The 12,558-nt window shown below is 39.7% G+C and overlaps 2 protein-coding genes across 2 annotated transcripts in view; both read right to left on the bottom strand.

Annotated features, from left to right (window-relative positions):
- cerkl (ceramide kinase-like) overlaps window positions 1-3,885 on the bottom strand; it is a 26,371-nt gene extending 22,486 nt beyond the window's left edge. The window contains exons 1-2 of the mRNA XM_053439447.1: window positions 3,572-3,885; window positions 2,916-3,025 (exon numbers count right to left, since the gene is read on the bottom strand). Coding sequence (XP_053295422.1) covers window positions 2,916-3,025; window positions 3,572-3,735 — 274 coding nt within the window. The 5' untranslated portion in view covers window positions 3,736-3,885. The remainder of the gene's footprint in view (window positions 1-2,915; window positions 3,026-3,571) is intronic.
- A 3,690-nt stretch (window positions 3,886-7,575) lies between these two features.
- neurod1 (neuronal differentiation 1) lies at window positions 7,576-10,371 on the bottom strand. Its single transcript, XM_053440608.1, has 3 exons — window positions 9,882-10,371; window positions 8,849-9,078; window positions 7,576-8,629 (listed from the first exon to the last, which is right to left on the bottom strand). The coding sequence occupies exons 1-3, from the start codon at window positions 10,118-10,120 to the stop codon at window positions 8,067-8,069; spliced, it is 1,032 nt and encodes a 343-aa protein (XP_053296583.1). The 5' UTR covers window positions 10,121-10,371; the 3' UTR covers window positions 7,576-8,066.
- Window positions 10,372-12,558: the final 2,187 nt, after the last annotated feature.

The following is a 12,558-nucleotide window of genomic DNA, read 5'->3' as shown; positions in this document are numbered from 1 at the left end:
CTGATTAAGTGAAGCCACGAGGACAGACAAAAAAAAAAAAATGAATGACATTACAGAGCAAACTTTTTCTTAAACAGACCACAAATATACACCTATCACCCTTGATGTAAAACAGTCACCTGATTTACTATTGATTGTTTTTTGAGCTTTTTAATAGTGTAATTTCCTGTTGCATCAAATATGTAAAACATTAAAAACATAGGTTCAAAGATGCAACAGAAGCTGTTGGTTATTATGTTATTATGCTGAACAACAGCCACATTATGATCCGGAGAAAGACATCTCTAGTAGCTACTTGTTCTATTTTCGATGCTAATATCTCTCTGTTGTTTCTGAGTGGGCAGTGTACAGTGGGTTTATAAGAGTTTGTGTGATGAAAACATGTGTGACAGAAGAGATCCCAAAAAATAAATGTGACTTTAATCCAAAAATCTTGAGCTAAGAGAGAGAGAGAAATGTGAAATGTTACATCAAGCTCATTGAGAATGACTCTCATCCAAGTGGACAGAACCTACAGAGCTGCTGCATGATCAGACACAGACACACACAGACACACACACAGACACACACAGACACACACACACACACACACACACACACACAGTGTTGCCTATCAAAGGTATAGGAGATGTGTTTCCCATCAAGCCCTCTCCAACCCACTGTGCCTACACTTGCAAACACACACACCAACATACGTGTGTCAAGACAATTATTCATAATACATCATAATTAATCACCAGTCCCTTTGCCTAAACCTTCCCATCATTACTAAATGCCTAACCCCAATACTACCCTGTAGCTTCAAACCTAAGCTTTAACCATCAAACAGCTAACTAACGTAGTGAGGACCAAAATAATATCAACACTACGTAAGATATATTGCTATTACTGGTCTTCACAGGTATAGAAGTACAAGTACACAAACACATCACACACAGTGGCAGTCAAGTCTCATGGTGACCAGGCCATGTGGATGATTGTGGGATTTATGGATAGTTTGATTTTACACACACACACACAAACACACACACACACACACACACACACACACACACACACACACACACACACACACACACACACACACACTGGGGCTGAAACACTGCATCCGCCTGCTGACAGTGATCGTGTATTGGCTTTAAACTGATCAGTTATCGTTCCTTCACACTTTTCACTGGTAATAAATATTCCTGAGATCCTTCAATGTCCGCAGGAAAAAAAGAGCGTGTCAGTTCCACACCTAGGATGGTTATTTGAGTGTGTAGTGAAACTGGATGTTACATTTGCTGAACGACAGAATACAGTCTAATTAGACATGATGTTACATATTGCAAAGCACAAAGGAGCTAGAGATGCTTGGCAGCTTATGGAATGGCCACGAGTTCAACTTTGAAATCATATTTTGTCCATAATTTATATAATAAATGAGGTTCAGTATTATAGTTCTACAAAATACTGTGTCTGTCTGACAGCTCAGGTCTCGCCTCTCTCACAGACAAACAGGCCAGTGGGTGAGACGGTAATTTCATGTGTAGAAATAAACAACAACAGCTGATCCATTTATATAGAAATATATAATCAACACACACACACAGCATGCTGACAGGCTGACTGTGCAAGTGTGTGTTAATCTCCTCACACTGAGAGACTCTAATAACCCCCCACGGGCCAAACCAACTGCTCTCTATACTACAGCCAACACACACACACACACAATTCTGGCTTAATGACATTAGTTTGGATGAAATACAACATAACAGATTGAGGCACGCGGACACACACACACACACACACACACACACACACACACACACACACACACACATACAGTGTTGCCTATCACAGGTAGTGGAGATGAGTTTCCCATCAAGCCCCCTCCAACCACACAGTATTTACACCTTCACCCTGCTTCACTAACTAGTTCTGTCTGAATGGATTTGAACCAAAAAACTAAAACACAAAACCCGCACAATAATATCACCACAACATGACTGAACAGAAGACTATTTAGATTTACAAGATCTGTCACACTGTATGTTCTAAACTGTACAAAGCTTCTTCATACCCCCATTACAAATTAAAAATTAAATCTATGCATCTTCAAACATTTGTGATTTTGTATTTGCTTATTGAGGATGTAGCATGAAATCAAGCTTCTGAAACGCTTTATAATTACACAGAGAAAATTCTTTCTGCTGACGTTTGCTATGATCGGAGCTGTGGGAAGTGAACATGTATGAGATACTGCTTGAGGGATGTTATATTGGTAGAGTTAATCATGCATTCATGTCATAAATAATATATTTATCTCTCTAACTTGAGAGAAAAATTAACAGTGTTTAGTACCAATTTGAATGTATTAATATCTGTATTGAAATTGTTGATGCTGGCCCAGTGTTAGGTAACTTGCTATTAGATTGAAACCAAATTTGTCAGGGTTAGGGTTAGGGTCTAACCCTATAAATAAATACAGACACAACGAATAAATTCATCAATTGACCATTTCTATCATCATAATCCTTGTTTCATTTCTTGCTCAATATTTTCATCTCTTCTGCCTCAGATGACCCTTTATTGAGTTTAAATGTTCCACATCTACTCTTTTCTCTATATGTGTAGTGCATATGGTGTTGGCTGCTTTAACACAGCAGGTCTGACAAGGAAATGCTGATACAATCACATCAGGGAATCAACAGTGTTTTTTTGTTTTTTTTAACCTTCCTACCTCTAATAAATAGCCATGAGGAGCGAGCAAACTGTCCCCTGCAGTGGATGTGTGCATCCAGATGTCAAGTTTCAGGTGGTCTCAACATGAGAGAACTTCTCCATTACAGCACCAGCTGCCTCCACACACCCACAGTCTGTCTGCCTGTTAGCGATGATCACTAAGACAACCCGTCGCTGTGGTTACTGACCTGTGGGGGTCTCAGGCGTGATGGGGGTCCAGCTCAGTCTGGTTCGGGTGAGCAGAACGTCGTGACTCTTCTTCCCCAGTCTGAAGATCCCACGCAGCACGACACATTCACTGACGCACACAAACACACACACCAATCAGAGGTCATTTACAAACATTTATCAATTAAGCAAGTCATACTAAAAATGATGGCAGCAACTGATTTTCATTATAAATTCAACAACCCATTATTTTCTCAGATAACCAATTATTTATTTTGTCTATAAACTGTCAGAAGATATTAAAAGATCCCTCTTATTAAAACACCAGTCGTATAATGTAACAACATCCTGCCTATATAAAACACTGCTGTTATTTTGTTAAGGTTCTGAAAGTATCTTACACAAACTTGTTAAAACAACTTCCTGCATCCATGTTGGTTCCTGGCATACCAGAGCAACTACACATTATTTCACCATCACTCTATTTGTCTGCTGATTACTTATTATCACCTTCATTCAGTCACTGAAAATACTTGTCACTTACAGGTTCTGACTTCAGGGCTTTTACTTTGAAGGAGTCGTGTATTTGTAGTTTCCTGCCGCTCTTGACAACTTGTATGACCCTCCTCTGTGGTTCTGTGTAGAACTTGGAGAACCTGAGGAGAACCTCACTTACCTGTGTTCCTTTTTCTCCTCTTCCCCCACCTCCTGCTCCTCTTCCTCTTCTTCCCGTCTCTCCCTCCGCTTCTTCTTCTTCTTCTTCCCGCTCCGTTTGTCTGTCTTCTTCTTCTTCTTTGAGCTGTCTCTCTGTTGGCTCAGCTCCTCCTCGGGCTCCGACATGATTATTAACAAACAAACAAACAAACTCCCCTCAGGTAAACAAAGAGGCAGCTGAAGGAGCAGTGGGCTAATAAACCAAACTCTCCCCTCGGCAGGTTAGGGTTTATTTCCGGGGTCTGGTCGCTATGGAGACGTCGCGGCATCAGCATGACCATGGAGACGGCTCGGGCATGCGGTAGACGAGCTGCGCGTTCCCGTTAAGATGCGGGGGCGCGCACACCTCGAGTCAACCTTCCATCGGTTTATTATTGATAATCGATCAAATATGGTGACAGAGGTAATCAGATCATCTACTCAAAGTAAAACTACTAATACCAACCTGTGTGAATATTATGTTAATGGTAAAAGTACTACATTGACGATACAACAGAACATGTACTTGAAGTAAACCCAGCAAACCTCATGTTGAACATATTTCATTTCCTTTTTTTCCTTTTAAATATTCTCAGCAGTTATAAGTAGAATAATACGGTTTTCAGTGAAAAACGCATTATTTTAAACAATTAAATGATTTATTCTACATATTCGTAAAGGAGTGAAAAGTAGAACAAATTTATTCAATCTCACCCCTCCTCCTCAAGTCATTATTTAAGAATTCACATCACAATAACTCTGAGCTTTAATATTGGCTGTATAGCTGTCTATTTGAACCAATCTTACAAACATCATGCAACTTTTCTGCTGAGTAAACAGTGAGCACACAAAACATTTAATTAATGCCTATTCAATTAATGAAAACATCTTAAACAATACAGAACACATTGTATAATATGTCAAACCATTAACATCTTAAAACGTTAAAAATTTGGCATTGAAAGTCCAAACCAATGTAAAAGCTGGATTTAAAAAATACTGTATCCTTCGTTCAAACAACTCGAACTGTCTCTCCAAATCTACAATTTTTGTTTGTTTTTATTCATGGGTTATGCTGAGTATGGTTCAATCTTTTAGGCAACTATTTTCTGTGAAAATTTGATAAAGCTTTACACTATCAAACATCAGACAATGTTAGCAACTAGCAGGTGAATATGGTGGAGTATTTAGCAGCTAAAGAGTAGGATATCAACTTCAGGAGATGGTGGAGACCAAATCAGAGCTAAAAGAGAGTTGAGCATTGGACTTATATATCATGTGGGTACAAAACAGGTCATCTCACATCAAAAGTCCACATCTTCTTCTTTCATGCAATCAGTCTCTTGCTAACAGGGAACTTTGATGTGCATTATACTGCCTTCAGGATTTATACCAACAAAAGTGCCGTAAACGTAAAAATAGTGAACTGATCAAACTTTCAACTTCATTGTGGCAACATGATGATGTCGGTTCATACCATTTGATCATACATTATCTTTCTTGTCTAAGCTTTAGGTCTCTGGTCCTATAATTTCAACTCTCCATTCTAGCCTTACATAGTTTTTCAAATTTTGTCTCGCTACCCTTTTTATTTGCGAAGATATCTTGGAATTTTTTTTGAAAAATATGGACTATATTGTTGTTGACCTTGACCTTTAACTGATCAGCTAAAAAAGTTAACCATCTGCAGATACCCTCCCACGTAACATTCCCACCAAGATCATTATAAATCCGTCCATGAGTACATGAGTTATTGTGCACACACTTGCTTGTTGTCACTGTAAGTCCTAATTAAGTATAATGTGCTAATAGAGTTGTTGATACTGTAGTCATGGTTATTTGCCATCATACTGGACATGATTTTAATAGATACCCGCCAACCAATCAGAGAGCAGGTTGTTTCCTGGCTGTGGTATAAATACCATATTATGAGCCACAACCGCGGCAAGTGTATGTTGTTAACAGATGGCATGAGTTTAAGCTGCTTTAATCTGTGTTATGATCAGCCAACAGTCTGAAACACAAAACCTTGATCACAAAGGCTGCTGCCAATAATGCCATTAATACCTCTAATACCGCCTCTGCTACTGTAGCTGCTTTCTCAGTGTGATGAGGAATGTTTTCATGTTGCTTGTGTTCCTCATTTTCTCCAACTATGAATAAAAAGTAAATTAGAGCTATTTCCCGCAAGATCCTTTGAATTTCCTCCAAATTTTGACATGTACCTATAAATGTGTGGTGTCTGGTAATTTATCTTTAGAGCAGCTTTTATTTGTAGTCACTAAGTACTTAGATATTTTTGCTCCACATACCTGTATCTGACAGATGTTAAAATATATTGTGGAAATAGTTTCCCCTCTGATAATTTTTATGCTGCGTTCGCACTTTTCTCTCATTGTTATTCCACTTCAACAGGGAGGCTAAATGGTGGGACATGGCCACCATATTGTCCCTGTTGACTTACACACACACACACACACACACACACACACACACACACACACACTCAGCAGGACAGCAGTATGTACGGCTGGGGGGGGGGGGGGGGGGGGGGCTCTCATGCATAAACGAGATCATTTTCATAAATTAAAGTCTTGCCTGCAGAACGAACATCTGTGCCCTTCACACACACACACACACACACACACACACACACACACACACACACACACACACACACACACACACAAACACATACACATGGTAATCCTGGTTTTGTCCTTCACTCACTGTGATAATGCTGTTAACATGTTAACAAGGTTTCCTCTGTAAGGAGATATCAAATCCACTTTTAGAGCATTGTCATCACACAGAAACCTTCAACATTCTACGTTTTCAGTCTTGTCCTTTTTTAGGTTTTACGCAGGTTTGTGAGCTGGTTCTTAATCTTCTTGGACTAGTTAACCACATTTATGTTGAGTTATGTTATATTTGTTGTATTTTCATGGCAAGTGATTGCAATACTATATTAAAAGAACATCCTGCATCCATGTAGGTTCCTGATATGCCGGAGCAACTATACATTATTACACTATTATTCTATTTATATGCCTATTACTTTCTGTCCTTTTCATTCAGTCGTTGAAAAAACTTGTCAAAAATACCTAGAGCTCAATGATTCCTGAGATTCATTTTGTCTGACCACCAGTCTAAAATCCTGATGAATCTAAAATGAATAGAGGGACCTAAAGTAGTGTGGAAAATCTTCCATTGATGGATTATCTGATTTATAAATTCATTTCTGTGCCAAAAAAACATGTACCAATCCAATAACCAAATCATTGGTTGTTTGGGTAATTTATCAGCGGACTGCAGCAACAGATTCAAGTTTAAATTCAAGTTTGGTCTGCAAAGTGTCTGAAGCACATAAAAGCTGCTTCTTAACTATGGCATAACTAAACCTGGAGATATTATATGTATATGACACGGAAGATACATCCTGTTATTTACTGATATTCTACAGTTTTAATATTTTAATATTTTATTTTAGATATTATTATTAAAGTTTAATTTAACTGAAGTGAACTCAACCAAACTGGACTGAAAATAACTATAGCCTGGACAGAACCTTTGTGTGTGAGGCAGCATTTGAAGGTAATTAACTGACAATGTTTTTAAAACGTTTGGTTAAAACCATTCTTACCATCTCGATGAAAAAAAAGAATCTGCTGATTGATATATCATTATATAAAGCTTTTCCAAAGTCGAATCTCTTAAAGTAACATCCATAACTCAAGTGTATACTAATTATCGAACTGGGGAACTGTGGACTTAACTGAGGTGTTTTGTTGCTTTGATGTTCTGATGTTTGTTGTTTGTTGTTTGTTTTTTGTTATTTGTTATTTGTTGTTTGTTGTTTTGATGTTTTGTTGTTTTGTTATTGTGTTGTTGCTGATGAATCAGTCTCCCAAATGAATCACATTGAAATTCCTTTTAATAAAAGGCATTTATAAACATCTATCTTATAAAATATGAACAGGAGTCACATGAAATGTTAACAGAACACTACAGGAACGTTATAAAAAGCATAAATGTAAAACCACATGAACAACATGAACACTCCGGCCTGCTCCCGGCTTGGAAACCGGCCCAACACTGGCCTAACATCATCTCACTGATACACTGACCCAAAAATAGAGAAATCTTTATTCTTTCAACATTTGGAATCATCAGCTGAGCTGTGCTCAGGTTTTAACGAAATTGCATAGGTTCTTCCAGATCATTGCTTATTGCTTATTGATTATTTTTATGTGATAATATGGATAATAATGAGATATTCAGAGAGCATCTCCGCAGTATGAAGCGTTACAAAGGTTACATCAACAATGTGATATCATCGCCGAACCACCATCCTCATGACTAAAGCGAGTTGAAGAGCCTGATGCAGAAGAACAGAAAGGACAGAAAGAAAGATATATAATGATCTGTCTGTCCGTCTCTTTGTACATCAGTATCTCAGTCCTTTGTCCTCCTCTTCCTCAGGAGTCATGGAAGATGGCGTTCAACTGGGCGTTCATCATCCGCTCGTGGTGCGAGTGTCCTTCAAAGCCCATCAGCCCGTCCGCCTGCAGTTCACCACACCGCTGGTTGTTCCCCCCACCACCGTACATGGCATTGTGTCCCCCAGCTCCTCCCCCCCCATAGTGTACGCTGAAGGAGAAACTCTTGTCGTAGTCGGCAGCCGCGACGACCTCATGCTTGAAGGACGAGGAGAAGTTTCCATTGATGCTGAGTGGTGGGCTGAGGGGTGGGTCAAACGCCGGCCCGTCCGAAACCAGGACCCCATCGAAGAAGGGCTCCAAGGGGCCATACGGCTGACCTTTAACCTGGTGGAAGATGTGGGAGGGATCCATGGTGCCATAGGGTGGGCTGGGCAGGCCGGCTGTCAGCCCTGGGCTCTGGTAAGAGTAGTGTCCAGGATAGGCAGTTGTGCCGGCTGGGGGAAGATGAGCCGGCAGGTCTGGTGTCTGCTCCGGCAGGAAAGTCCGAGGGTTTAGCTGCAGGCAGCCCGCCACTAGGTTAGTGGTCGGCTGAGAGAGACCTGAGAACAGAAAGAGAATATTCAGTCAATGCTGATCAATATATTTAACACTTCATCACTAATTTCAATAACTAATATTAATTTTCCCAACATTGGAACTAGAGGGTACTGTCAGAAATGTGGGGTGAGCTGGTATTTCAATGTCACTTCGCCGGTTCGAGGCCACATGGTCATTTCCGTTCATGTACACATTTTCTGTTGCTTTTATTTGATGCTGACCTTTGCAGAGCGCCTGGACAAAGCTCATGAGGTCGGGCGCTTTCCCGGAGCGCAGGATCTCGCTCAGGGCCCAGATGTAGTTCTTGGCAAGGCGGAGCGTCTCGATCTTGGACAGTTTCTGAGTTTTGGAGTAACATGGGACGACTTTTCGCAGGCTCTCCAGAGCGTCATTAAGCCCATGCATGCGATTCCTTTCCCGGGCGTTAGCTTTCATCCGACGGACCTTGAACCTGCAGAAACACACAGTGAATTCATTGTTAGCCCTTTTGTCAATTAGCATATCTGTAACATCCCAGTAGTGATAATCTTTATTCAAGTTTCATCTGTGGGAAGCCTGCACACTGTCGTTTGCAACTAAATAACCACGAGCAGTTGATACATTAGCATACAAATTTTGATGCAGTGCATTTGTGCATTTCGCTAAACAGCACAGCCAAAAGGCCAGCACAAGTGACGGGGCAGTTCCTTTAGGGTAGGGTGGAGTAGAGACAGATTACAGGGCATTAAAGTCCATAAAGCAATCCCTGGTGCAGGTTCAGTTTATTCTTCTCTGTCCATAATAACCATTAAAGCAGCTTTTAAGTTTTAACGTCTTTAAAACATGTTATAGACGATGTTAAAAACCATAAGCATTGTGGCTCATACTTGAAGTTGTTCGCTATGAAAACGCTTAATGGGTGATGTGTACATGGCATCACCATTTAAATTGATATGTTGAACATTGTAGAGACAAGCTCATTTAATTCGACTCAGGTTTCTGGCATAAATTCTCGTCCAATATTTGCTCTATTTTTGGTCTCCACCAACTCCAGAAGGAAATATCTGGCTTTTTAAGCTGCTAGATGCTCCATAATGTTCACCAGCTAGTTATTTTTGAGTTGTTCTAAATGAAGCTATAGTCACATTATGATGCTGGTATTAAAATATAGATAATAGTGATTAGGAAGGTTTGTACAATGGATTTCATCAAGCTCACATGAAGAATATTTGCTCTGAAAACGACAAGAAGAAAAAAACAATCTGTCTCCTTCACCTCTGGACTCGAGCCTTCGTCATCTTCTTCCTCTTTGGCCCTCGCCTCTTGGGTTTGTTTTCACCATCTTCCTCCTCCTCCTCCTCCTCTTCATCCTCATCGTCATCATCGTCTTCCTCGTCCAGATGGTTGAGGTGATCCTCCTCCTCCTCCTCCTCCTCTCCTCCTTCTGGGCTGCGGAGCTCCTGCTGCTCCTCCGTCTCCACTGACCCTTGCTCCTCCTGCACAGACCTAGTCATGATGCTGATTCTCTGAGGAGCAGAAGAAGTGTGGTGATTAGAAAACAATGAAATCACAAAGAGAGAGTTTGTGAACACAAACTAACATGCTTGTGAATTAGGGCACTGGTCATGATTATAAAGAATTTGTTAAATGCTTCAAAGGGGATTCTCCCAATTTGCAATGTTTTCATATTATAGGAACAGGTTGAATTTACTTATATAGACCAAACATTTAGCTTTTTGGGATTTAGCTTTTTGGAACATTTAGTCGTTTGTTCGTCTTAATTGTGCAATAAATAAAAAAAAAACAGCATTGCTCAGAGTATATCACTCTGAGTGCTTTAGTTATAACAGAAACTGTGTTTTCAATCTGTGTATTTGCATAAATACATTTTACTGAATTTAACTATATTATTTAAACTTGCATTCCCATGAGATAAGACTCTATTTGAATTTACCAGAATCGTCAGGTGTATGAATAGAGCTCTTGAAAGTAGAAACAAATTAAAAACATGTAGCGATTGACGAAGAAGAAATAAGCTAATTTTAAAAAAGAAAGAAAGAAAGAAAGGAAGGAAGGAAGGAAGGAAGGAAGAAAAAAAGAAAGAAAAAGCTTTCAAATCGATCTTTTCCCAAAATCCAATCACTATGAAACATTTATGTGCAGGCGCATATTCTGATTTAAATAATTAAAACATCACTAAGTTTATCTTAATTCACGCGGCTCGTCAATTCTCTTAAATGAGAACATTTAATGTTAATCAAATCAGTTCATGTGAGTGATTCCTCTTTTGTGTCTGTGCGGGAAAAATTGAATATCCGCACCTTAATCAATTGCTTGCGAGGATAACGGACATTAGTGAAAGATGTAAATTCAATTTGATTTAAATCAGTAATTGATTTTTAAATTACTAAAACTGTCGGAAAAAAATAAAACTCCAGTCAAACAGTTTCAGTCTGTCCGGATATTTTTCCATTCAGTTTAGTTGTTAACTAATCAAATGTGCAGCTTTAATCGGTTAAATTCAACAGTACAATCTAGACAAATCTATTCAAACGATGACTCATTCTAAATCCGCTAAAAAAATCAAATGATTTTACATTCACAATGTCAAAATGTTTTTCTGATAATATCTTACAGAGAGAAATAACAACTCAGGCAAAAAGACTATGATAAAGGAAAATACAACAACAGAAGCGTGGTTTATTCCATTTATAGGCTGTTAGAATAAGAATAAAAGTTAGAATAATTGACACTTTGTTGACAAATCAAATCCCTTAAGTTATCAGTTTCCCGCTGAATGGTCCCGTCAAATAAACGAACGAAAGAGAGACAGGTGAAGGTGAGCGAACAAACAGGACAGACACAAATACTTTAAATAAAACAAGCAACATCATCTAAAGAGTAGATATATTCCCCGGAATTGCTATTTTTTACTTAATATATAGAAAGACGTTTTATGGCAAATATTTGCTGGTTAACAGCCGAGGGCACACGGACCATTTAATATAAAATTACAAGCCTTGAAGTAATAATAAGAACTAAAAACAAAGTGAGAATGTTAAATAGAATTTAAAAATGCGTTGGTTTATTTCTTACACCTGCTGATTCAGTCTATACAAGAGCTTTAACACATGAATATGACATTAATGATCAGATTGATCAGGTCACACAGATATACGAGGAGCCAATCACAGAAGGAACTGATCAATCAGATCTTTGTTATATTTCTGTTAGAAATGAAAAATAAACTTACTTTTTATAATGAGTCGCTGTCCGTTAGATCGCGCGCATCCCGTGTGCTCTGTGCGCGTGTCCGTGCGTGATTATGCGTGACCTGCTCTGAGCTTTCTGAGGGGTGTGTATGGGATGCTGCTGGTTTTATACCCATCTCCCCCCCCCCCCCCCCCCCCCATCTACCCCTCACACACACACACAAACAAATGCAGTGGATGGAGGATGGCAATTAGCATATTGGTGCTCCGCCCCCCCGGCACGCGCCATATGGTGCATACGTCATTAAAACTGTCCCGGGCATCACGTGACAAATCTTCCATTTGTATGAGCCAAAGAGTCTCTCTTCCTCTCTTCATCTCTCTCTCTCTCTCTCTCTCTCTCTCTCTCTCTCTCTCTCTCTCTCTCTCTCTCTCTCTCTCTCTCTCTCTCTCTCTCCCCCTCTCCCCTCTCCCCCTCTCTCTCTCTCTCTCTTTGAAAGAAAAGTTGACCATCTGTCCACACAGGCATGCGCACACTCAAAAACCATGATGTGTGTTGTATGTGATGATCATAAGATGATATTTGGAGAAACCTGTGTGTGTGCATGTGTGCAGGTTTATGTTGCTGAAGAAGAACTGATGCTGCTGAATCTGCTGATCCGTGTCATTTCAAAACTATAAGCGCCACCTCTGTCCCCCTGGAGCCATCTAGGGCCCCACCAAGGTGACGACACACACGA

The sequence above is a fragment of the Pleuronectes platessa genome, chromosome 14 (genome assembly GCF_947347685.1).
Source record: "Pleuronectes platessa chromosome 14, fPlePla1.1, whole genome shotgun sequence".
Classification (NCBI taxonomy): Eukaryota; Metazoa; Chordata; class Actinopteri; order Pleuronectiformes; family Pleuronectidae; genus Pleuronectes; species Pleuronectes platessa.
This window is presented reverse-complemented; position numbering and strand designations above follow the sequence as displayed.